At 35.0% G+C, this 26,751-nt stretch overlaps 2 protein-coding genes across 10 annotated transcripts in view; both read left to right on the forward strand.

Moving 5' to 3' along the window:
- ATR (ATR checkpoint kinase) overlaps window positions 1-25,162 on the forward strand; it is a 103,255-nt gene extending 78,093 nt beyond the window's left edge. Inside the window, exons 36-47 of one of the 3 annotated variants that reach the window (XM_012762368.3) lie at window positions 2,319-2,461; window positions 5,494-5,591; window positions 6,073-6,305; window positions 8,138-8,272; window positions 10,650-10,850; window positions 12,169-12,312; window positions 13,046-13,196; window positions 16,277-16,433; window positions 16,563-16,716; window positions 17,934-18,085; window positions 22,190-22,295; window positions 24,340-25,161. In XM_012762368.3, the coding sequence (XP_012617822.2) occupies window positions 2,319-2,461; window positions 5,494-5,591; window positions 6,073-6,305; window positions 8,138-8,272; window positions 10,650-10,850; window positions 12,169-12,312; window positions 13,046-13,196; window positions 16,277-16,433; window positions 16,563-16,716; window positions 17,934-18,085; window positions 22,190-22,295; window positions 24,340-24,513 (1,848 nt within the window). In that variant the 3' untranslated portion in view covers window positions 24,514-25,161. Of the gene's footprint in view, window positions 1-2,318; window positions 2,462-5,493; window positions 5,592-6,072; window positions 6,306-8,137; window positions 8,273-10,649; window positions 10,851-12,168; window positions 12,313-13,045; window positions 13,197-16,276; window positions 16,434-16,562; window positions 16,717-17,933; window positions 18,086-22,189; window positions 22,296-24,339 lie in introns of all 3 variants that reach the window. The other 2 variants (XM_012762370.2, XM_076004934.1) reach the window with 2 other exon arrangements.
- A 949-nt stretch (window positions 25,163-26,111) lies between these two features.
- The window catches only part of XRN1 (5'-3' exoribonuclease 1), a 122,841-nt gene continuing 122,201 nt past the window's right edge, over window positions 26,112-26,751 (forward strand). For 4 of the 7 annotated variants that reach the window (XM_076004938.1, XM_076004939.1, XM_076004945.1 and 1 more), the window contains exon 1: window positions 26,112-26,321. In XM_076004938.1, coding sequence (XP_075861053.1) covers window positions 26,247-26,321 — 75 coding nt within the window. In that variant the 5' untranslated portion in view covers window positions 26,112-26,246. The remainder of the gene's footprint in view (window positions 26,322-26,751) is intronic. The other 3 variants (XR_012920130.1, XM_076004953.1, XM_020285951.2) reach the window with 1 other exon arrangement.

Here is a 26,751-nt window from a genome sequence, read left to right on the forward strand (position 1 = left end):
GTTGTCGATATTAATTGTAACAATAAGAACATCAATGAGTAAGATTTTCAGGAACCAACTGCAGGGTTTTGCTTCATGAGGCCTTGGGCTCAAAACTAGCCTGGATTAAATACAACTAACCTGGTAGTCAATGTGTTAATGTTTCAGGAGGAGGGAGGAGAGAGTTAGAGGACAGAAAAAGTAATTTAAATAAAGATAAAAATAAATAGAAAATGATATACGGTAGAAAGAATCAATAAAACTGAAAGTTCTTTGAAAAGATGAATAAAATCAGTAAACGCCTTGTGAGATTCATAAATTAAAAAAGAGAGAAACCACAAATAATAGTATCTGGAATGAATAAAGAAAAATCACTATTGATCTTAAAAACATTACTAACATCAGAAAAAAATATGAACATCGTGGAGGCAGTACATTTGACAATTTTTGAATAGATAAATTCCTAGGGAATAAAAATTTTTGCCAAACAACACAAGAAGGAATAGAAAATCTCAATAGTTCTCTAACTGTTAAAGTATCAGTAATTAAACAACTTACTACAAAGATAACTTGAAGGTTAATGGACTTCACTTTTGAATTCTACCAAATATTTAAAAGAAAAATAATAGTAATCTTTTTCAAACTATTTCACAGAGAATAGGAAAAGATAAAACACTAACTCATTTGTCTTAGGCAGTTAGCCTGGTCATGATACCAACACTTAACAAGAACATTCCAAGAAAAGGAAATTATAGTCCAGTCTCATTCAGGTAATTAATCAGCCACACAAATATTTGAAGGGCAGGAACAGCAAGAGGAAATGACAGAGTGACTGAGTGAGAGTGGCCAGAAAGATAGGAAAAAGCTTGAAAGATTGTGGCTTCACAAAAGCCAAGGGAAGAAAGCATTTGAAAAAAATGCCTTGGACAACAGAAACAGTTGCTGAAATGAGATGAGAATTGGAAAGTATCTTTTGGATTTAAGGAACTACTGTAATTGAGTGGTAAAGACTGAAGCTGAAAAGAAATATTAACAGTTTGAGACTAGTCGCAGTGGCCCACACCTGTAACTTTGGGAGGCCAAGGCAGGAGGATCACTTGAGGCCAGGAGTTTGAGACCATCCTGGGCAGCATAGTGAGACCCCAGCACTACAAAAGACTTTTTTTTTTTTAAATTAGCCAGTCATGTTGGCGCTTGCCTGTAGTCCCTGCTACTTAGGAGGCTGAGGCTGGAGGATTGTCTTAACCCAGGAATTGAAGGCTGCAGTGAGCTATGATCGCGCCACTGCACTCTAGCCTGTGTGATAGACTCCGTCTCTTTAAACAGAAAAAGAAAAGAATAAAACAGTTTGAGGAATGAATGTGAGGTAGCAAATTATTTTTAGAACCCTGAGTATGAAGGAGTTGAGAAAGAGTACTATAACCGTTAGGGAGAGAGCTCATACTGCAGGGTGAGAAAGAATTCTAGACTCAAATATTAAGATAGGTTTTGAAATAAATTTACCTTACTTTTCAAGAGAGGAAAGGGCACGGCATGAAAGGAAGAAGAAATGCTGGCCCAAGGATGAGTGGCTTGTGCTTTTATTGGGATTGTAGAATAATTATTGTTATAAAATGATAATGGGAGGCAGTTTTTTCTTCTCTGCTAGGCTGTCTTTATCTGACTTCTTGGAACATGGTCTGGTGGATGTGGAGGAGTGTTACTTGCCTTTTTGTCTGCTCAATACTTTTCAAATGCTATAAAACAAACTCTTAAAGACAGTAAGTTAAGCCACAGGTGGTTAAACAAATAAGGGGGCAGTGATTTTTTTTTCCTTTTTTTGTTAGTTGGTTTACTAATAATGCTGTCCTTTCAATAACTTGTGAGAGATCTTGGAGAAAAATAAGATATGTGATTTTTATTTTACCATAATTTTTATGCTTTTTAAAGTCCTACCCTCTTCAGAGATTTGACATTACTTCTTCTTTCATTGAGGATTTTTTTAAATGCCCTTCACAATATACATGTATATATATATACACACATATATAAAATAATCCATCTGGAAATTATTTTGATATATCTTATAAAGTAGTAATATAAATGGAGTTTTCTTCTCCTAAATAGCTAATTATTTAGCTATTTCATGTTGCTTAATAGATAAACCACCAGAACCTACCAGACATCCTGAGATAACCTTTCTAAGGTAGCTATTCCTTATCCACATCAAAGAGTAAGTTTACTTTTGACTTTACTCTGCCTAGGTGTGGGTTTCATACTTTTGATTCCTAATCATCTATTCATCTTCCCAGCATAGTGTGGGATTTTCTTAGGTGAATATCCTGTGGTCTCTTTTACAGGATGTGACCATGTTCCTGCCAGAGTGGGAAGATGGTCATTTTTACCTTGCCAAGTACTATGACAAATTGATGCCCATGGTCACAGACAACAAAATGGAAAAACAGGGTGATCTCATCCGGTATATAGTTCTTCATTTTGGAAGGTAAAGTGTGAGAATTGCATGTTTGCAGATTAAATATGTCAAGATAACTGTTAATACTAAATTGTTATCACATATCTTAGCATATTCTAGGTATTTTCTGCTATTGATTCAATCTATCACCTTACATGACATGTAAATTTTTTCTTTATGTAACTTTTTTCACTTTAAGAAAAAACTTTTTTAATTAAAAAGGTAATATATGCATATATTTTTTAAAATTCTACAGCACCAAGAATATGAAAATTAAGTATCCTTCCAGAAGGCCCTAAATCTAATATATATTGCAGTGGAATATTTCCTTCTAGCCCACTCCTATAAGAAGTAATATATATGAAAATGGTTTTGACTTGAGACTTGTGGAAAGAGCTTATTCTTAAATTAGATAACAGATGAAATATAACTTTTAATTTCATATCAGTATATTATAGTCAAATATTATATTGTCTCACGCCTACCATTTCTATTTTGACAAATTATTAATTCCTAAGAAATAATAATAACATTGCCTACATTCTCCTTATCATACTCATGTACCATTGCTTTACATTGAAGGGTATCTTACTTCAGAGCAAAGAATCTATTAAAATTGCTTGTTATCAGGTACTATAACGTCTCAGGTAAATATCTTCAGGAATTAAAGCAATATTTTATATTTATAAGTGGTCTTAGGATAGTACAATTTATCTAAGCTTTTCTTCCCAAAATGAAGCTTAAGTTTTATAAAATCCAGACCTAATTTTATTAATGATTGTTTATGGCTTGTTCTTGAGGAAGAATATCTGACCTATTGGCATTTTGAAATGAAAGCACAAGCAGAAGACAATTATTAAATGTTGTTGGGACAACTGGATATCCCTATGCTGAAGAATGAAATTAGACCCTTATCTCACACCATATACAAAAATCAACTCAAAATGAATTTAAAAATTAAGTGTAAGACCTGAAGCTGTAAAACTACTGGAAGAAAACCTAGGAGAAAAGCTCTGTGACATCAGTCTGGGCAATGATTTTTTTTTGACATGAACCAGAAAGCACAGGCAACAAAAGCAAATATAGATAAATGGGATTACATCAAACCAAAAAGGATAGCCAAGGAAATAATCAACAGAATGCAGAGACAAGCTATGGAATGGGAGAAAATGTTTGCAAACCATATATCCGATAAGGATTTAATAACCCATGTGTGACAATTCAAGAGTAAGAAAACAAATTACCAATTAAAAAATGAGTAAAGCATCTGCATAGACATTGCTCAAAAGACATAAAAGTGGCCAACAGAGGTATATAAAAAATGCTCAACATCACTAATCATCAGAGAAATGCAGATTAAAACCACAATGAGGTATCACTTCACACCTGTTAGAATGGCTATTATCAAAAGATAATAAGACAAAAAGATAACAAGTGTTAGAGAGGATTTGGAGAAAAGGGAACACTTGCACACTGGTGGGAATGTAAATTATTAATAGTACAGCCATTATGGAAAACAATATGGAGGTTCCTCAAATATTAAAAATAGATCCACTATTGTTTCCTGGCCTTTTGGCTCAGATCAAGTGTAAAATAGATCCACTATATGATCCAGCAATGCTGGGTATATATTCAAAGGAAATTAAATCAGTATGTTGAAGAAATTATCTACACTCCTATGTTCATTGCAGCATTTTTCATAACAGACAAGCTATGGAATCAACCTAAGTGTTCTTCAAAAGCTGAATGAATAAAGAAAATGTGATATATATGTGTATACACACAACGGAATACTATTCAGCTCTAAAAATGCAAAACTTGTAATTTATAACAACATGGATGAACCTAGAGGAGATTATTTAAAGTGAAATAAGGCAGGCACAGAAAGACAAATACTGCATGATCTCACTTATATGTAGAAACTAAAAATGTGTAACTCAGAGAGGAAGGGGTAGGGTTAAGGAGATATTGGTCAAAGGATACAAAATTTCAGTTGGATAGCAGGAATAAGTTGGAGAGATCTGCTGTACAACATAATGACTACAGTTAACAACAATGTATTGTATTCTTGAAAATTGCTAAGAGAATAGATTTTAAGTATTCTCGCCACAAAAACATAAGTATGTTAAATAATACATATGTTAATTAACTTGATTTAGCCATTCTACAATATATACATATTTCAAAACCTGTTGTATATAATAAGTATATATAATTTTATTTCTCAATTTTTTTTTTTAGTCACAGCAGTGTCTGACATTTATTTCTCAATTTAAAAAACAAATAAAATGCCTTTTACAAAAACCATACTACCTTTTCTAAGATTTAATAAACATTTTTCTTTTATTTTGAAAGTAAAATAAGCTGATGTCTAGGTCTCAAAAAAAATTCAGGAAGGAAAGGCCTCACTGACTTTTTACAGATTTCATGAGAAACAGAGTTGAGTGCTTTCTTCACAGGATGGTGAGGAAACTATACTTGATGAAAGATGTATACTGATGATTGATAAGACACTAAGGTTGGAAAATTAGTGTGGAGACACAAGATTGTGAATATTTGAATCTCAGGCAGAGTCATTCATATAGTTTTAATTTATAGATAAGTGATTCCTGGTTTTGAATAGGGGGAGAACATGATAAAGCCAGAATTTAAGGAATATTAGTCTGAAATTTATTGCAACGAAGAAATGTAGAATTAGAGTGACCAAGTTATTCTAATTTTCCAGAAATGGCAAGCTAGGGCTTAACCTAAGCTTATGACTATGGAATACAAATAAGGCATGGCAATCCCAAGGAAAAATTGAAAGAAGTATTGACAGACTTCAATTATGTCAGAATTTGTATAATTTTTGCTACAGGGAATATAGAACTGGGTGAGAAATATAGTAATAAAAACCGGAGTGAGAGGAGTCAAAAATAACCTCCACTAGGAAGAAATAATGATACCACAATTTTTGCCAGAAGGCTTTATATAACTGATGTGGTAGTTTAAGTCTTTAAATTTTAATTTATGTAATGTAGAAAAGTATACTATGCTAATAATATTTGTCTATTTAATTACAGATCTCTGCAATATGGAAATCAATTCATATATCAGTCAATGCCACGAATGTTATCACTATGGCTTGATTTTGGTGCAAAGGCATATGAATGGGAAAAAGGTATAACTCTTCATGTAAAAATTTTAAGGGACTAGGAAGAATTATAACTTTCGTATAAAGTCAGATTTGGCTTGACAATGTAATTTACTAAAAACTAGGAATGAATTTGTTAATTAAGATGTTATATCAGTTAAGAAACTAAATCTTAAAAAGGAAAGGAAAGAAATCATACAAATCATTAAGTAGTTGCAATTCAGGGCCTGCAAGTTAAAATCTTTTAAACCAAATAATTTACCCTAAAAATTACAATGGATAGTGAAAATTAATATCTCTTGGGTTTTTCAATGGCCCTAAATATTTTTCCTACTTGGACAGGGACAACTTTCTTTTCACAAATTAGCAAGTGAGATCTAGCTTTGAGCATGGAAATAAAATATTTTAAAGATGTTTTTAAAACAAAATTTTTCTTCGGTGAAATGAACTGATATACTGATTTTTTAATTTTTTTCTTTACTGTTTTTTAAACTTATTTTTCCCCCAGCTGGCCGTTCTGATCGTGTACAAATGAGAAATGATTTAGCTAAAATAAACAAAGTTATCGCAGAGCACACAAATCATTTAGCTCCATATCAATTTTTGACTGCTTTTTCACAATTGATCTCTCGAATTTGTCATTCTCATGATGAAGTTTTTGTTGTCTTGATGGAAATAATAGCCAAAGTATTTCTAGCCTATCCTCAACAAGCAATGTGGATGATGACAGCTGTGTCAAAGGTAATATATTAACTATCATAGTATCTTTTACCATTTTATATAAAATTGATTATTAATGTTAATATGTAGATATAAGTTCAAGGGTTTCCCTCTGTATCAGATTAGTAATTTTTTTTTATTTTAGCGTATTATGGGGGTACAAGTGTTAAGGTTACATATATTGCCCATCCCCCCCTTGAGTCAGAGCCTCAAGCATGACCATCCCCTAAACATTGCACATCTCATTCATTGTGTTTGTATATGCCCATCCCCTTCTCCCCCCTCCCACCTGCCCGACATCCAATAAATGTTATTCCTATATCTCCACTGAGGTGTTAATCCGTTAATACCAATTTGCTGGTGAGTACATGTGGTGCTTGTTTTTCCATTCTTGAGATACTTCACTTAGTAGAATGGGTTCCAGCTCTATCCAGGAAAATACAAGAGGTGCTATATCACCATTCTTTCTTAAAGCTGAGTAGTACTCCATGGTATACATATACCACATTTTATTAATCCACTCATGAATTGATGGGCACTTGGGTTGTTTCCACAACTTTGCAATTGTGAATTGTGCTGCTATAAACATTTGAGTGCAGGTGTCTTTTTCATAAGATGACTTTTGATCTTTTGGGTAGATGCCCAGTAGTGGAATTGCTGGATCAAATGGTAGATCTACTTGTATCTCCATATTGCTTTCCACAGAGGTTGTACTAGTTTGCAGTCCCACCAGCAGTGTAGGAGTGTTCCTCTCTCTCTGCATCCATGCTAACATTTATTGTTTGGGGACTTTTTGATAAAGGCCATTCTCACTGGAGTTAAGTGATATCTCATTGTGGTTTTGATTTGGATTTCCCTGATGATTAGAGATATTGAACTTTTTTTCATGTTTGTTGGCCATTATTCTGTCTTCTTTTGAGAAGTTTCTGTTCATGTCCTTTGCCTATTTTTTGATAGGATTGATTTTTTCTTGCTGATTTTCCTGAGTTCTAAATAGATGATTAGTAATTTTAAATATCTTTTACAAGAGAAATTATAGCATTATATTTCATTTTAATATTTGGGGATATTTAGCATATGAAGCGAAGTAACTAGTATGTTTAAGATCAAAGAATTCAGCATATGATTTCATTATGAATTATAGTGCTTGGTGCAAAATGGTAACCTATTTTTTTCCAAATGTTTTAATCCAAAGTACCTGAACTATTAATAGTAAAAAAATTTTATTGCATTATTAATAGGAATTTATAAGTTGGTCAATATATTTAATAAGTAAATATTTTAGAGAATTTAGAAAATACACAGAGATATAAAACAAAAATTAAAATTCAAAGCTTGTACCATTCATTAATATTTTAATTTTTATATGCATTGTTTCTAAGTATATTTTAACACTAAAATTTGGATTACATATACTTATAATTTCATGTTTTTCATTTAAGATTGTTTTTCATTTAAGATTTCATTTAAGATTGTTCCCATGTTACTAAATATTCTTTGAAGATACAATTTTAGAAATTGTATAAAATTCTAAAATAGCCTTCCAAAATTTATTTAGCCATTTAGTGGATCTTTGAAGTTATTTGTTTTATTTCTGTTGTAAAAGATCTAGACACATCTATATTTGTTCTCATTTCTGATTATTTCTTCAGAGTACATCCCAAGAAGATAATTCACCAAGTTATAGGATAGCAACATTTTTATGGCTCTTGATTGCATTACCAGATTGATTTCCAGAAAATTTGTATCAGTATAAATTCTCATCATGAATACTTAAGTTGATTTTTGTCAATCAAAAGTTTTGTTATCTTTCAAAAATCTTATATAAAATTACATTTAACTCTTTTTGACAGTCTTCTTATCCCATGCGTGTGAACAGATGCAAGGAAATCCTAAATAAAGCTATCCATATGAAAAAATCCTTAGAGAAGTTTGTTGGAGATGCAACTCGACTAACAGATAAGCTTCTAGAATTGTGCAATAAACCGGTACTATCATAAATCTTCTTGCTATAGACCAATGTTGGATATTTTATACATTTAAGCATACATAATTTGAGCTAATTTTCTTTCATATGATTAATTAGAATTCTGACATATATGGGTGCATATATATATATCAAAATTTATTAAATTGTATACTTTAAATATGTGCGATTTATCTTAATAAAGCTATTTTTAAAATTTTTAACATAAGTCTCATGTCCCTCTTCCAAATATCTTCTATATTTCTAAAAGTTCTTTTCTTTTTTTTTTTTTTAAGAGCCAGCATCTCAATCTGTCACCCAGACTAGAGTGCAGTGGTGCAACACTGCAACCTCCAACTCCTGGGATCAAGTGATCTTCTTTCCTTAGCATCCCAAGTAGCTAGGACTAGAGGCAAGCCACACCACCACACCTGGCTAATTTTTTTTGTTTGTTGGTAGAAACAGGGATCTTGCCATGTTGTCCAGACTGATCTCCAACTCCTGGACTCACATGATCCTCTTGCCTCTGCCTCTCAAAGTGCTGGGATTACAGGCATGAGCTACTATGCCCAGTCTAAAAGTTCTTCTTAATGTGAATTAAGAAGAATTTTCTGAGAGTAGAGTATCCATAGTTATCAGAAATAATTTTAAGTAGAGTCTATGAAATAAGCCATAACAATAAGTATATAAAATACTCAGTTTTTAAAAGTAGTCACTATGATTAATTATGTCATATGTTTAAACTTTTAGAACTCATATATATACATTAGCCTACATTCATGATAGGAAAGAGGTGTGGGGTTTTGACTTTCATTCTTTCAGTATACCTTTCAGTGTCTATGAGGGGACAAGCACTATGCTAAGGGAAGTAAAGATGAAGGAGAAATGTTCTTCTGCCTGAGGTTCTCATAGTCCTATAGGGAACTCAGCAGATGGTTATCATCTAGAGTAATAAGTACTCTTTTCAGTAGATTTGTGACTAAAGTAGAAACATGGTTACAGGAGTGACCCACAGTGCACCTAAGAAATTGGAGACAAAACACTGAAGAATGTATAGGAAACATAAAAGTAGAGGGTGAAGGTACTTATAAGGAAGGAGAGAGAGACTCCATACGGTAAATAACTAGATTTTACTTGATATATATTCGAAGTCCATTAATTGCTGATAGGTTAAAAGTTATAGACTAACCTATATCTCACTTTTCCTTCATCAGTAAACATCTCAAAAGGGCGATCTGCATTGGCTATCTCCACTAATCCCACATGACCTATGATACATTTAACATCATTAAAAATAGTGTTATGATGATGGACAACATTTATTAAACACTGGCACTATTCTAAGTGCTTTACATGTGCTGGTTTCTAATTCTTTTTTTTTTTTAACATTTCTGTCTTTTTTTCTTTTCTTTTTTTATTTCAGGATATAATGAGGGTACAAACATTTTAGTTACATTTTATGCCTTTGCCTCACCCAAGTGAGGATTAGAGCATGCCCTTCCCCTCTACAGTGCCCACCGCATCAATTAGTTGTCAGTTTACCACCTCCCAACCCCCTAATCCCTGGAAAATATTACTACCATGTGAGCACCATAGGTTTCTAATTCTTTATCAGAAACCTTTGTGGCAGGCTACACTTAGAAATGCAGAGTTTTTCATATTTTTAAAGGTAATACAATGCTGGTACTTTGTATTAGATATCACCACTGAAAGTAATAGAGTGTTCCATAATCAAGCACATAACTTCAGTGAAAATTTGATCTATAGAGGTCTTTGAATTTTCTAATGTCTGACAATAGATTGTAGGCCTCTACTATCTCCTTTAATCATTAAATAATCCTATGATGTAGGTCCTATTATTGATGAGGTAAAAGACAGAGGTTAAAATGAGATTATTAAAAAATACTTAGAAGTTGAGGCCGGGCGCGGTGGCTCACGCCTGTAATCCTAGCACTCTGGGAGGCCGAGGCGGGCGGATTGCTCAAGGTCAGGAGTTCAAAACCAGCCTGAGCGAGACCCAGTCTCTACCATAAAAATAGAAAGAAATTAATTGGCCAACTAATATATATAATATAAAAAAAAAAAAAAATCAGCCGGGCATGGTGGCTCGTGCCTGTAGTTCCAGCTACTCGGGAGGCTGAGGCAGGAGGATCGCTTGAGCCCAGGAGTTTGAGGTTGCTGTGAGCTAGGCTGATGCCACGGCACTCACTCTAGCCTAGGCAAGAAAGCGAGACTCTGTCTCAAAAAAAAAAAAAAAAAAAAAAAATACTTAGAAGTCTACAGACCATCAAGCCCTTGGAATTAAGATATTGTAAAAGTGAAATTTTTGTTTTGGTTGAAGTTGTGTTCTGTAATTCAAGGTAAACAAAGAAATTTAAATGTACTATTTTTTTTTTCAGGTTGATGGAAGTAGTTCCAAATTAAGTATGAGTACTCATTTTAAAATGCTTAAAAAGCTGGTAGAAGAATCAACGTTTAGTGAAATTCTTATTCCTTTGCAATCAGTCATGATACCTACTCTTCCATCAATTCCGGGTGCCCATGCTCACCATGATCCATTTCCTGGGCATTGGGCCTATATCGCAAGCTTTGATGATATGGTAAACTTCAGTTATATATGACTGTAACTGTGATTTTAAATTCTAATTAAGTAAAAAACTTCAAATTAAGCTAAAATATTTTTCTCAGAATCAAAATGAATTTTATTTGCAAAGAAAAAAAGAATTGGAAATACGGCAAAGTAAACCTCCCTTGTACTGAGGGTACAAAATTCAGTGATAAGAACTTCATTGACTGTAAAAAAATCAGTGGTTCGTATGCAGTCTAATATTTTGATTTATCAGATGCTTAAATAATTTTAGTTTGACTATAATCTTTATTTTTTCACAATTTTATTTTTTCATACTCTTTTGTCCTAAAAACAAATATTTTTCAGAACAAGTGAAATTAGTAAGAGCTTGATTTTTTTTTTTTTTTTTTTTTTGAGATAGGGTCTCACTCTATTGACTGGGCTAGAGTATAGCAGTGTCATCATTGCTTACTGCAAATTCAAACTCCTGGGCTCAAGCGATCCTCCTAGCCTAGCCTCCCTAGTAACTGAGGCTGCAGGTACACGCCACCATGCCCAGCTAATTTTTCTATTTTTTCTATTTTTTGTAGAGATGAGATCTCTGTGTTACTCATGCTGGTTGCTCAAAATCCTGGGCTCAAGCAATCCTCCTGCCTCAGCCTTCCAAAGTTCTGGGATAGGCATGAGCCACCACACCTGGCGTGATTTTTTTTTTTTAAGTATGAAATGTGCTATAAATATGTGACTGTTTCAAAGAAATAGTACTAGAGCACTTCTTCTAAGTAAGTACTTTTAAAAACTTTATTCCATTATTTCTATGACTCAAGATATTTGTTAACTACTTTCAGAGCCAATTACCAAGCCATCTGATGAAATCATTCTTATTACTTATACTCATGCTTTGTTTTTAACTTATACAATATTATTTGCCTTATTTGCTCATCTTGTTAGGTAGACTTGATTTTGGAGGAGTTTCCTCTTTCAAAAATTAAATTACTTTCAACTGATAAACATTTCTTACCATTAAAAACATTGAAAAATCTTTTAAACATTGTGACTGCCTTGAGGGAGATTGCCTAAATTTAAATGTGTAAGTACTTGTATTACTGATGAAGTAATATTTTTACTTCATAGCCATTCTTAATGGGTGAAAATGTATCTTTGTTTATAGACAACTATTCTTTTGAAGATCATTTTAAGATAAAAGAAATTGTTAAAATACAAATTTACTACATAACAAAGGTTATTATATTCTCTTTTTATTTTGTTAATAACTTAATTTTTATAAAATGTAGACATTTAAACAAAGAATTTTGGCCTTAATCTATATGTAACTCATCATCTTTTAGGTGGAAATTCTTGCTTCTCTTCAAAAACCAAAGAAGATCTCTTTAAAAGGGTCAGATGGAAAGTTCTACATCATGATGTGTAAGCCAAAAGATGACCTGAGAAAGGATTGTAGACTAATGGAATTCAATTCCTTGATTAATAAGGTTTGGAGAGAGTTTGCTTTTATTTTAGAATTACCATAACTACTATCAATGTGATATGGACATTTCAGTAGGCAAATAGCTCTCTCTTAAAAAGAGGGAATGAAATGTACTTTTTCATTTTCACTTAAGTTTTTCTTATTATAATAAAATATATATAACATAAATTTTTCATTTAAGCATTTTTTTTGGTTTTTTTTTTGAGACAGAGTCTCACTCTGTTGCCCGGACTAGAGTGCCATGGCGTCAGCCTAGGTAGCTCACAGCAACCTCAAACTCCTGGGCTCAAGTGATCCTTCTGTCTCAGCCTCCCAAATAGCTGGGACTATAGGCACGCGCCACCATGCCCGGCTAATTTTTTATATAGATTTTAGTTGTCCAATTAATTTCTTTCTATTTTTAGTAGAGACAGTGTCTCGCTCTTGCTCAGGCTAGTTTTGAACTGCTGCCCTTGAGCAATCCTCCCGCCTCGGCCTCCCAGAGTGCTAGGATTACAGGCGTAAGCCCCCGCGCCTGGCCTACCCTTGGCATTTTTTAATGGTTTGAAAATAGATTCGGAATACTGTCTGGTAGTTTTCTTCTCTGTCATTCAGAAGAATTACTCATTTATACCACATAGTAAGCCTTCATTGACATTTTTTGCTATGAAATGAATAATCTTTAGATATCTTTGTTACAATGTTTAGAAATTTTGTATTCTATCCTATTTTTAAATGTATGTATATTTTTTTAATAGTGCTTACGAAAAGATGCAGAATCTCGTAGAAGAGAACTTCATATCCGAACATATGCAGTTATTCCACTGAATGATGAATGTGGAATTATTGAATGGGTGAACAACACTGCTGGTTTGAGACCTATTCTGACCAAATTGTATAAGGAAAAGGGTACTAAAATTAATTCTTAGGATATAATGATATGAGTATAATAGCTACTAATATATATAATATGGTTATAATTGTTAATAACATATGTAGTTATACATTTTCTTGATATAACATATAGTGAAATTTCTAGATTTTATATACAGAAGTATTTAAGCGTTTTTCTTCCTTTCTTCCTCCTTGTGTTTTGATTCCTTCCCTATTTTCATCCCAAAAGGATTTTGAGGTAGCTTACAAAAATGTATATGAAAATTTGTTTTTCAGGGATATTGGTTAACAATGCTGAAACTACTTTTTGTGTATACAGTATTAATCATTAGCAAATAAGTAAATATGTTGCGTATTATGAGTGCTGGTTTTCTCACTGTCAGAGAGAATACTAGAATGAAACCTGAAATATTAGATTGGAATAAGAGGCTTCCACTATCCAAACCTGGGATAATTTGAGCAACCAAATAAATGATAGTAATTGATTATAAGCCATGGAATAAAATAAGTATGCTTCCATACTGATATAAACAAATAGTTGAGTAAATAAATAAATGGGAAAGTAGAACAGTTCTTCCTTACAGTAGAATTACAGTGAATAAATACAAAAAGGCTGATGGAAATAGAAAAATCACCAATTAGCAAACATTATAGTAATAATTATTACAGGCAGTGATTATCGATGAATGCTAAAACTAATAGGCAGAAGTATGAGAAACAGGTTTTTTGCAAAGTCTCAAAGTATCTGTCTATAAGATACTTATCAATTATAAAGGGAAAACACAGTAACTTTACAGTAGAGAAAAAAAATATAACTGGTCAGAACTCTTAAAAAAAAAGTCAAAGTAATAAAAGAGAAAGATAGAAATTTCCCAGATTTGATGACATTAAGGAGACATGACAACTGACAGGATCCTGGACTGGATCCTGGCCCAGAAAAAAGTATGCTAGTGGGACAATTGGCGAAATTTGAATAAGATCTGAAGATTAGTTAATAATACAGCAACAATAAGAATTTCCTGGTTTAAATAATTGTGTATGGCTATGAAAAATATGAACATTAAGGAAAGCTGGATTAAGAATATACATGAACTTTGTATCATTTATGCAACTCTTTGTAAGCCTAAAATTATTTCAAAACAAAGCATTTAAAAATGCATATGATGTAATGCATTAAAAATAAATAGATCAAGTTATTAGAGTGAAGTAAAAAGTAAGTATATTAGTTTCCTAGGGCTACCATATCAAAGTACTTCAAATAGAGTGGTTTTAAATAATAGAAATTTATTGTCTCTCAGTTCTGGAGGCTAGAAGTCCAAAATCAAGGTGTCAGTAAGGACCACGATCTCTCTGAAGGCTCATGTTCCTTGTCTTTCTCTTAAATTCTAGTGTTCATTATCTTGTAGATGAATCACACCACTCTGCCTCCATCTTTACATAACATTCTTCCTATGTCTCTGTGTCTCTATTTTCTCTTCTAAGGACACTAGCAAATTGTTGGATTACTGAATTAAGGGCCCACCTTAATGACCTTATCTTAACCTGATTACATCTGTAAAGATCCTATTTCCAAATAAGATCATATACACAGGTACCAAGGGCTAGGACTTGAGTATATTTTTTCAGGGATACAGTTCAATCCATAATATTAAGTAATATTGATAAATTAATATATTATTGATACTATGCTAAGTATGTCATATACATTATTTTATTTGTTAATGTTAACATGCCTAATTATCCCTATTTTATGGACAGTGCCAATGAAGTTATGTAACTTGTCCAAGTTCACATGGCTAATATGTTGCAGAACTGAAACTCAAACACAATTGAGTCAGATTTCAAGGAATTTGTTTATTATTTATGAGGCTGAAATGTTGCTGAAGTTTTAGTTTTTGCTATAGGATATTTTAAAAAATAGTTTTCTGTGATAATTTTTTAAAAATACATATATATATTTCATCTTATCATGAACATAGTTGAACTCTACAACATTTGATGCTAAAAACCTCAAATCATAAGCTTGTTCATAAAACAACTTCTGCTTCCCCTTATGATTAGTATTTTATAGGATTAGTTTAAGAATCAGTTATACTATGAATTATATAGGCTAACCTTCACATAAAGTAAATTATTTCAGAACACCAATGTGGGTTTTAGTAATGGTTCAGTTTGGACCTGTACTACATCTTAATTAACAGAGAGATCACTGTAAATTTTTTTTTTTTCTCTGAGACAGGGTCTCACTCTGTTGCCCAGGCCAGAGTACAGTGGCATTATCATAGTTCACTGTAGCCTCGAACTCCTGGGCTCAAGTGATCCTCCTGTGTCCGCCTCCCAGGTATCTGGAACTACAGGTGCACACCACCACACTCAGTTAATTTTTCTAAGTTTTACAGAGACAGGGTCTCTCTGTATTGCCCCGGCTGGTCACGAACTCCTTCCCATATTGGCTTCCTAAAGTGCTAAGATTACAGGTGTGAGCCACCCATATTTGGCCATCACTACAATTTTAGTGAAGGTTGTAGCATTTTCATAACTCCAAGGACACCATTCACATTAGATATATTGTGAGTCATATATTCTGGAATTATTTGACTCTCCAACATTGGATTTAGTTGACATTAATTTTCATCAATAAGAGGCTTTGCTTTGGATAAGTACAGTGATCCTTCAATATAAGCTGGGGGATTGGTTCCAGAATACCGTGTATACCAAAATCCAGGCGTATTCAAATCCCATAGTCGGCCCTGCCAAACCCATGTTTAGGAAAAGTCAGCCCTCCTCTCTGGGCACAGGTTTTGTATCCTACCTTTTCCATCCACGTTTGGTTGAAAAAGTCTACATGTAAGTGGACCCACACAGTTCACACTTGTGTTGTTCAAGGGTCAACTATATTTAGGGAAGATAATGTAGTTTATTTTTTTATTATACTATCAAAAGTAATTGTATGTATGCACAATTGAAAATATATTCTTGTTTCTTAGTAACAATTTGATTAGAAGTAGGTGTTTCTTGTCCTATCGTAACAAAAAAAGTTTGCTCTTTTTTCTCATTTGGCTTGTGTGATTAATGGAAATCACTGTGCCTTGCAGGAGTGTATATGACAGGAAAGGAACTCCGCCAGTGTATGCTACCAAAGACAGCAGCTTTGTCTGAAAAACTCAAAGTATTCCGAGAATTTCTCCTGCCCAGGCATCCTCCTGTTTTTCATGAGTGGTTTCTGAGAACATTCCCTGATCCTACATCATGGTAAATTGCCAAGAATATCATACATTGTTATGGTTGAATGTTTATTTTTAAAATTTTAGATTTATGGCATAAAGATATGGCATATCTTTATGGCATAAAGATATTTGATAGACATTTTATTTTCTTTAGGTACAGTAGCAGATCAGCATACTGCCGTTCCACTGCAGTAATGTCAATGGTTGGTTATATCTTGGGGCTTGGAGATCGTCATGGTGAAAACATTCTCTTCGATTCTTTGACTGGTGAATGTGTACATGTAGATTTCAACTGTCTTTTCAATAAGGTATGTGATGTGACTTACTCTAGTTAATTGTGTTTTCTCCCTAATTTCCTTTCCTCAACAACTATTTTTTCTACACATACCTATTGGTAGCAGTTATACTCAGAGTTGAGTCATATTGACAGTTTGTTGACTAGTTTTCATCAATGAATCACAAAGTAAAACAACTTAGGGTAGAGGGAACTTAGAAGGGTGATATAGTAAAACTAGCACTGAACTTGAAATCGAAAAGCACAGGTTTAAGTTCTGACTCAATTAGTTATTACTTATGTGAACATGGGCAGATCAGTTCATCTTACTGAGACATAGTTTTAGAGAGACAGAGTCGTTTAATATGATGGTTTTCAAGTCTGGCAGCATATCAGAATTATCTAAGATTAAAAAAAAATACAGATACCTAGGAAACATCACAAGAGATTCAGATTCTATAAGGCCAGAGTGGGGCCTGGAATAAATTAAGGCAATTGGACTCATTTATAAGACCCCCCACATTTTTCCAATGTTATTATCTTAGAGGGCAGAGTGGTAGGTTAGCCCACTATTTTCTTCATCCCCACCTTCTGTGGGTTGCCTTGTGCTATCACAGGAAACCAAGAAAGGTCATAGACCCAATTGAGAACAAATTGGATATAAAACCACTGGTATAGATTCAATCATACAAGAGAGGAATTTGGGATAACTGGAGAAATGAAAGATCCCTAGGAAAGGTATTTTAGAGAAAGGCAGAGAATGAACAACTGGAATTCATTGTATGACATGTTTCATTTCCTGTCTAAAGAGATATAAGAATCTAACAGTTGGCTGTTTCTTTTCTAAATCTTCCTGTTTTAAAGTGAAAATCTTAAAAGAAAAATATGAGAATGCTTATATTTTGTATTATTCAAGAAAGATATTGAGAAAGTTAATATGAGACTAAATATTGAATTCATAATATTTCTTTATCACGTTATTAACTATACTAAATTCAATGAAAGATAAGTCCATCCATCTTCTAGATCTTATCCAAGATCAAGTTGTATTATAGTTTCAGCTCACCAAAAGTGAAGGCAGAGTTCTATGACTATTTCATGATATAAGCCTCTAATGTAGTTACAAACATAAATATTTTGAAGGTATTTTTGCTGTTTGCTAAGAGTCTAAACATGAAGTTCTGAACTCTTTGAGTCAAAATTTAAAAATTTTAACATCATTACCTTATAATAAAATGCATTGTTTTTAAGGGAGAAACCTTTGAAGTTCCAGAAATTGTACCATTTCGCCTAACTCACAATATGGTTAATGGAATGGGTCCTATGGGAACAGAGGGTCTTTTTCGAAGAGCATGTGAAGTTACAATGAGGCTGATGCGAGATCAAAGAGAGCCTTTAATGAGGTAATCATCTATCCTTTGTAAATAATTTAACAGTAACTTTGATTGTGATTATTGGTCTCTAAGTATGTTCTCTTTATATTGAAACCACTTTGCACTGGCTAAAGTAGATTTTTTTAAATAATAGCTCTATGAATATATAATTTATAGACTATAATTCATCCCTTTAGACATAAACTTCAGTAATTTTCAGTACATTCATAAGATTGTGAAACAATTACCATTATCTAATTTTAAAACATTTTCATCACCCCAAAAAGAAATTCCGTGGACATTAGCAGTCACTCCTGATCCCTTCCCTCTCTCCACCTCCCTACTCCAGCCATCCCCTTGCAACCACTAATCTACTTTCTATCTCTATGGATTTGCCTCTTCTGGACATTTCATATAAATGGAGTCATGTAATATGTGCCTTTTTGTCTTTCTTTTTTCACTTAGCATAGTGTTTTCAAGGTTTGTCATGTATCAGTATTTCATTATTTTTTATTGCCAAAAAATATTCTATTATATGGATATACCACATTTTATCTATTCATCAGTTAATAGACATTTGGATTGTTTCGCCTTTTGTCTGTTGTGATTAGTGTGGCTGTGAACATTGTGTACAAGTTTTATGTGGATATATATTTTCAGTTCTCTTGTGTATACCTGAGAGTGTAATTGCTAGGTCATATGTTAACTTTAAGCTTAACATTTTGAGGAACTTTCAGATTAATTTTTCCAAAGCAGTTATGATACTTCATAATCCCACTAGTAATGTATGCGGATGCCAAGATCTCTACATCTTTACCAACGCAAATTATCGTCTGTAATTTTTATTTTACCCATCCTAGTGTGTGTGAAGTGGTATCTCATTGTGGTTTTAATATGCATTTCCCTAATGACCAATACCAGTGATGTTGAGCATCTTTTCGTGTGCATATTAGCCATTTGCATATCTTCTTTGGACCAATGATTATTGAAAGCCTTACCCCCACCCTCACCCTCACCCCCACCCCCTCAGACAGTCTGATGCTGTAGCCCAGGCTGAAGTGCAATGGCATAATCATAACTCACTGCAGCCTCAAACTGGGCTCAAGTGATCTTTCAACCTCAGCCTCCCAAGTAGTTAGGATTACAGGCATGTGCCCCCACACGCTGTCTTTGCCCATTTTTTTCCCATTCTTAATTGGATTATTTGTCTTCTTATGCTTGAATTGTAAGAGTTCTTTTTTTTTTTTTTTTTTTTTTTTTTTTTTTTGAGACAGAGTCTCGCTTTGTTGCCCAGGCTAGAGTGAGTGCCGTGGCGTCAGCAGCTCACAGCAACCTCAAACTCCTGGGCTCGAGCGATCCTTCTGTCTCAGCCTCCCGAGTAGCTGGGACTACAGGCATGCGCCACCATGCCCGGCTAATTTTTTATATATATATCAGTTGGCCAATTAGTTTCTTTCTATTTATAGTAGAGACGAGGTCTCGCTCTTGCTCAGGCTGGTTTTGAACTCCTGACGTTGAGCAATCCGCCCGCCTCGGCCTCCCAGAGAGCTAGGATTACAGGCGTGAGCCACCGCGCCCGGCCAATTGTAAGAGTTCTTTACACATTCTAGATACAGACCTTTATGAGATGTGTGATTTGCAAATATTTTCTTCTGTCTTTGGGTTGTCTTTTCACTTTGTTTGATTATAGTCTTTAAAGCATAAAAGTTTTTAATTTTGATGAAGTCCAATCTATCTGTTTTTTTCTTCTGGTTATTTTTGGTGTCATATCTAACAAACTATTGCCTAATCCAAAATCATGAAGATTTATACCTATGTTTTCTTTCTAAGCGTTTTATAGTTTTAGCTCTTCTATTTAGATCTTTGATCTATTTTCATTTATTTTGTATATATGGTGTGAAGTATGTATGGGTCCATATTCATTCTTTGACATGTGCATATCCATTTTTCCCAGTACCATTTTTTGAAAAGAGTATCCCTGCACCTCTTACTTATCTTGGCATTTTTGTTGAAAATGGTCAGTTGATTTTCAAAGGTTCTATTCCATTGATCTACATATAGGTTTAACTTTATGCAACAACACTGTCTTGATTATTATAGCTTTGTGGTAAGTTTTGAAATCATAAAATGTGAGTACTACAACTTTGTTTTTTCCCCCCAAGATCATTGGCTATTATGGGTTCCTTCCATTTTCATATGAATTTTAAGATCAGCTTGTGAATTTCTGCAAAAGTCAGCTTGGATTTTGATAGGAACAACACTGAATTCATAAAAATCAGTTTGGGAATTATTGCTGTCTACTGATCCATGAACATGGAATGTTTTCCTATTTATTTAAATCTTTAATTTCTTTTAACAATGTTTTATAGTTTTTTAGTATGCAAGTCTTATATTTAACTTTTAAAAATTGTATTCCTAAGTATTTTATTCCTTTTGATTCTATTCTAAATGGAAGTTTTCTTAATTTCATTTTTGGATTGTTCATTACTAGTGTACAGAAATACAGTTGATATCTGTATATTGATCTTGTATTCTGTAACCTGCTAAACTTGTTTATTAGTTCCAATAGTTCTTTTTGTGGCTACGTTAAGGTTTTCTCTCTACAACACCATGTCATCTGCAGATAGTTTTACTTCTTCCTTTCTACTCTTAATGTCTATTTCTTTTTCTTGCCTAATTGCCCTAGCTAGATCAATGTCAAATAGACATGGTAAGAGTGGACATCCTTGTCTTCTTCCTGATCTTGGAAGTAAAGCAGTCAGTCTTTTAAAAGACCTTTTAAGCTCCTTATACCTTCTATATTTATTTAAAAGTTGTCTATCAGATATTATGGTAGAATGAACTGGTTATTTAGACATAGGCAAAGGCAAATTCTGAGAAAGAGGAAGTATATCACCTTGTGAGACACTTACCAGGAACCTGTGTGGCATTTTTTCCCCACTTACTTGTCTTGGCATTTTTGTTGAAAATAGTCGATTAATTTTCAACAATTCTATTCCATTGACCTATATGTCTAACTTTATGCCAACATACGGGGGATCTCAGGAAATAATTTCTTGAGGAAGTAGCTGAGACCTTAAACATAAATAAAGTTGACCTTGCAAAGGGGAAGAGAGTGTTCTGAGTGATAAGAAATATCAAGGAAAGTGAAGGCATGGCCTGCCTAAGAAACCCAATACTGTAGTGGGTATACTTCAAGGAAATGGTGCTAAGAGATGATGCTGGATAGGTGGGCAGGGGCTAGATTATGAAGACCCTACATGAGGCCTGTTTTCATGTTTAAACTTTGCCCTAAGAGCAATCAGAAATCATCCAAGCATTTTAAGAAGGAAATTTTTAAAAAGAAGAGAAGGAAATGAGATCATCTGATTTGCACTGCAGGAAAATTAGGATTCTGGTTTGGACTACTAATGGCCAGAAAACTAGTTAGAGAACTAATGCAGTGACCCAGGAAGAGATGATAATGTGTTGAGTGGTGTAGTGGCAGTAGAGCTGGAGACAGAGAGAATCTAAAGAGATTTAGGAGGTGGAATTGGATATTAGAGAAAGAAAAGGCAAGGATGATTACTAGATTCCTTTCTATAGCAAATGGGTGAATGATATTGTTCTTTACAGATTTGAGGAATACAAGAGAAATAGTTGGGAAAAGATAATCAGTTTTACCTTGGAGATACTAAGTTTGAGGTGCTTACAAGACACCCACATGGGTATTTCTAATAGGTAGTTGGATTTGATGTTTAACGCACAGGAAAAATGTCTAGCCAGGGTCTATATGGTAGCTATAGGTTTTATATAGTTATTGAAGACATAGCAGGGGATAAAATTCATTCATTCAATTGGCATTTACCAATTCACAGTATACATTTAGAGATAGCACATAAAACTAATCTTACTCTATTCTCCAAAATACCTCTGACTCTCTTCTATTTTGCCTTTTCTCTCCCTATCTTTCCTTTACCCTCCCCTTCCACCAAAATAATAATTTCATGTATCTTATTGAAAAAGTAGTAATGTATAATCTAAGAGTATTATCATTAACTTCTCATTCTTCACTTATTCTTAAGTGTTGATGTTAACAAGATTTCTTTTTGCAAAGATAACATTGTATTATTGCCATAATTGTTTCGATTTTAGTGTCTTAAAGACTTTTCTACATGATCCTCTTGTGGAGTGGAGTAAACCAGTGAAAGGGCATTCCAAAGCACCACTGAATGAAACTGGGGAAGTTGTCAATGAAAAGGTTAGTATAAGGTGTAGCTTGACATGAGCTGTAGTTCTCATCTCTACACATGAGAACTGATCCTTTTTTTTTTTTTTTTTTGAGACAGAGTCTCACTTTGTTGCCCAGGCTAGAGTGAGTGCCATGGTGTCAGCCTAGCTCACAGCAACCTCAGTCTCCTGGGCTCAAGTGATCCTTCTGCCTCAGCCTCCCGAGTAGCTGGGACTACAGGCATGCGCCACCATGCCCGGCTAATTTCTTCTCTATATATTAGTTGGCCAATTAATTTCTTTCTATTTATAGTAAGACGTGGGTCTTGCTCTTGCTCAGGGTGGTTTGGAACTCCTGACCTTGAGCAATTCGCCCACCTCAGCCTCCCAGAGTGCTAGACAGGCGTGAGCCACTGTGCCTGGCCGAGAACTGATCTAAATATTACAACTGTTGATTACTCTGAAATCTAGTTCTCTAGTGTGACAATGCTGTATGTTTTCTTTATCATCATTACTAATGTTAACATTATTAGCATTTGTATAATAAAACAGAGTTCAAGGCATACTAGTTTAACCATAGACAATTCATAATTATGAGATATAGTGGGAAAAATTTGAGCACAAATTGCCTAAACTGACAGAGTAGCAGGTATGGGCTTTAATAACATGATACCAGTATGCCACAATCTATCTTGACAAATGCAGCAATTCACTTCTTTTTTTTTTTTTTTTTTTTTTTGAGACAGAATCTCACTGTGTTGCCCAGGCTAGAGTGCTGTGGCATCAGCCTAGCTCACAGCAACCTCAAACTCCTAGGCTCAAGCAATCCTCCTGCCTAGCAATTCACTTCTTGCTAAAATTAGTTGAAGCCTCAAAGTTTACAGTCAATTAGTTATTTTTAATAAGTTAGAATAGGTTGAGGATTATTTTTCCAGTAACATGCTCACTTTTGCATTCTGATATACTTTCTTAAGAAAGAAATGTGGGCTGGGCTCAGTGGCTCACGCCTATAATCCTAGCACTCTGGGAGGCAGAGGCGGGTGGATCGTTTGAGCTCAGGAGTTCGAGACCAGCTTGAGCAAGAGCGAGACCCTGTCTCTACTAAAAATAGAAAGAAATTAGCTGGACAACTAAAAATATATAGAAAAAAAGATTTAGCCAGGCATGGTGTCACATGCTTGTAGTCCCAGCTACTCGGGAGGCTGAGGCAGAAATATCACTTGAGCCCAAGAGTTTGAGGTTGCTGTGAGCTAGGCTGATGCCACGGCACTCTAGCCTGGGCAAAGAGTGAGACTCTGTCTCAAAAAAAAAAAAAAGAAAGAAAGAAATGTGGGCCAGGCCTAGTGCTTCATGCCAGCACTTTGGAAGGCCAAGGTGGGAGAATTGCTTTGAGGCAAGGAGATCAAGACCAGCCTAGGCAAATATAGTAGAGAAATTTTTCTTCACAAAAGCAATTTAAAAATTGTCCAGGTGTGGTGGCACAGGTTTGTAGTCCCAGCTACTTCATAGGCTGAAGCAGGAGAATCACTTGAGTCCAGGAGTTCAAGGCTGCAGTGACCTATAATCATGCCACTGTACTCCAGCCTCCATGACAGAGCAAGACCTACCCCCACTTAAAAAAAAAAAGAAATGTGTAGAATTCCAAGAAGCTCACTTAGAACTTTTATTTCCATATATTAATGAAATGTAAATATTAGGCATTCGACTATTGTTGTTACTATTAGGATATTTATTCAAATGTTTAAGTCCTAAACACTTTTAAGGTAGATTTAAAAAATTTTTTTTTCTAGAATTATAACATGGAAAGAGAATTATCTGTTATTTTATGTGGCCCTGATACGTGTCCAAGCAGTTGATGTTGAATCAATATCACAAGCCTCAAAATCAGTCTCAAGTTACTGTATTTGTTTCATTTCTTCTTTTCTGTATTGGCTCTTACAAAAAGGGGTTATTGATCAGTATAACAGTGTTAACATTTATTAAATATCAGTATCAACAAAGGTAGTTATTCCAAATTATCAACATCCATATTATTGGGTCCTTAGCCCTAATGATTTTCTGTTTCTTCTTGTTAGGCCAAAACCCATGTTCTTGACATCGAGCAGCGACTACAAGGTGTAATCAAGACCCGAAATAGAGTGACAGGGCTGCCATTATCTATTGAAGGACACGTGCATTACCTTATACAGGAAGCTACTGATGAAAACTTACTATGCCAAATGTACCTTGGTTGGACACCATATATGTGAAATGAAATTATTTCAGAGAATATGTTAATCTAAAATTCATGCATTTGGTATTAATCTGTGGTTGTATCTATTCAATTCTAAAGTATAAGTTTATGTTCTTAGAGCAACTGGTATTATTTCTGCTTGATTTTTAATTATATTTAAAGTAATATATGTTCAGTTACTAAGAAATAAACATCTTTCTTAATACCTGTGTATTCTAAAGAAATGGAACATCATATGTTTCTTATGGTCAGACAATGTATTTGCAAGAAGCAAACCAGCCTAGTTTCATTTTACACTTTTATTTATTGTCTTTTAAAAGTACTAGCTTAGTGTAAGGATTCATTTGAACAACAGTGTAATTACATGAAATAAATGCTGTAAGACACTATGCTAGAGCTGTGCATGGAGCCACCTCTCCTGCCCTTGAGGAACTGGCAGACTACTGAGAGAGAGAGAGAGAGAGAGAAATGTAAATAGTACATCATTAAGTTCACTTAAAATATTTTTGGTGTATTCGAAAGTGTGATAGGGAAAAAACATAAACCAAGAAGCATGAATATTAAAACAAAAACATCCTTTAATTTTAAAGATGCTCCTATAGTGTAGGTATACCAGAATGCAGAGTCCAGTGGTCATGGAAGATAGCAATACTTAAAATTCCAAGAGATTTTAAAATCTAAAAACTTTAATGTTTTTAAGTTTTTTCCACAAATTTTCTCACAGATTTAAAAGAAATGAAAATAATCACAAAATAATGGGGTTATTACATTCAAATAAATGCAAAACTCTTAAAACAAAGATAATTGAAATTGTGATGGGGAAAAATATGATAAACCATGAGGCGTGAATGTGAAAATACCCGAGCCTTCTAGGGCCTAATTTTAACAGTTAAGGGAGGCGGTGCCTGGGGATGGGGGGGACAGAGGGGGTAGTTAAGAATATTTTTCGGCTGGGCCCGGTGGTTTACGCCTGTAATCCTAACACTCTGGGAGGCCCAGGTGGGCGAATTGCTCGAGATCAGGAGTTCGAAACCAGCCTGAGCAAGAGCGAGACCCCTATTATAAATAGAAAGAAATTAACTGGCCAACTAATATATAGAGAAAAAATTAGCCAGGCACGGTGGTGCATGCCTGTAATCCCAGCTACTCGGGAGACTGAGGCAGCAGGATTGCTTGAGCCCAGGAGTGTGAGGTTGCAGATAGCTAGGCTGACGCCACGGCACTCACTCTAGCCTGGGCAACAAAGTGAGACTCTGTCTCAAAAAATATATATATTTTTTCAACAAACAATTTTGAAAAGAACATTTTTAAAAGAAACTTTAGGTTTGAATCTGGAGACCTTGCCAAATCTGTGTTGAAAAATACTGAGATTAGCAGTTCCTGGAGACAGAAGCAGCCAGCACAAAAATCAGTGTTCAGTATCCTTCCAGTAGGCTCCTGCGTTTTTATACCACTTCTAAACCCACTTAGGTATCACAGCTCCATCAGCCGGCATTTTCAGAACTAAGGCTAACCACACGCCCAACCTCCTCAGCGCTCTCCCACACGGCGCCCAGCTACTGGGCGAGGGAGGCGGGACCAAGGCCCGCCCCCGGGACGCTGCCGCTCTAGGCCGGCGGGCCTCTCTATGGTCGGGCGGGCGGTGTGTTGTCATCTGCAGAGCGACGGCCGGAGGAGGCGGCGGCGTAGGCCCCGGCGGGGCGTTCGGTTTCGGTTTGGCCCTGACTGAAATTGGTGTTGACGATCGAAATGGGAGTCCCCAAATTTTACCGATGGATCTCAGAGCGGTATCCCTGCCTCAGCGAAGTGGTGAAAGAGCATCAGGTGGGTGAGCGAAGGGAAGCGCCTCAGAAGGCCGAGAACCCGGAGCTACGGGGCCCTGTCTCCACCCCAGCACTGGGGCTTTCCAGCGTCCTCTTTCTGCTCGTCTGCCGGATGAGGGGCATAGGGAGGGTGACAGAAGTTTGAGGACGCTCGGATGGCCTGAGAGCGGGCAAAGACGCAGGTTGCGTTTCTGTGGGGAGAGCCGCGGGGTTCAGGGCAGGTCTGACAGCTCTCCTGCCGGGGCAGGAACTTCCGCGACTCGGTAATTAAGTCCTGGGAAGGAACGCTTTTAACGAGTTCTCCCCTTTTCTCCCCGGGGAACTGCAAGTTGCCTTTTTCGTTGTGGGCTCTGCGAGGCTGGAACCGATCTCCTCGGAGACCCCCACCCTCAAAGAAACAGACTCATGAACAATAACAACCGCCTCCGTAG

Source organism: Microcebus murinus, chromosome 1, assembly GCF_040939455.1.
Source record: "Microcebus murinus isolate Inina chromosome 1, M.murinus_Inina_mat1.0, whole genome shotgun sequence".
Taxonomy (NCBI): domain Eukaryota; kingdom Metazoa; phylum Chordata; class Mammalia; order Primates; family Cheirogaleidae; genus Microcebus; species Microcebus murinus.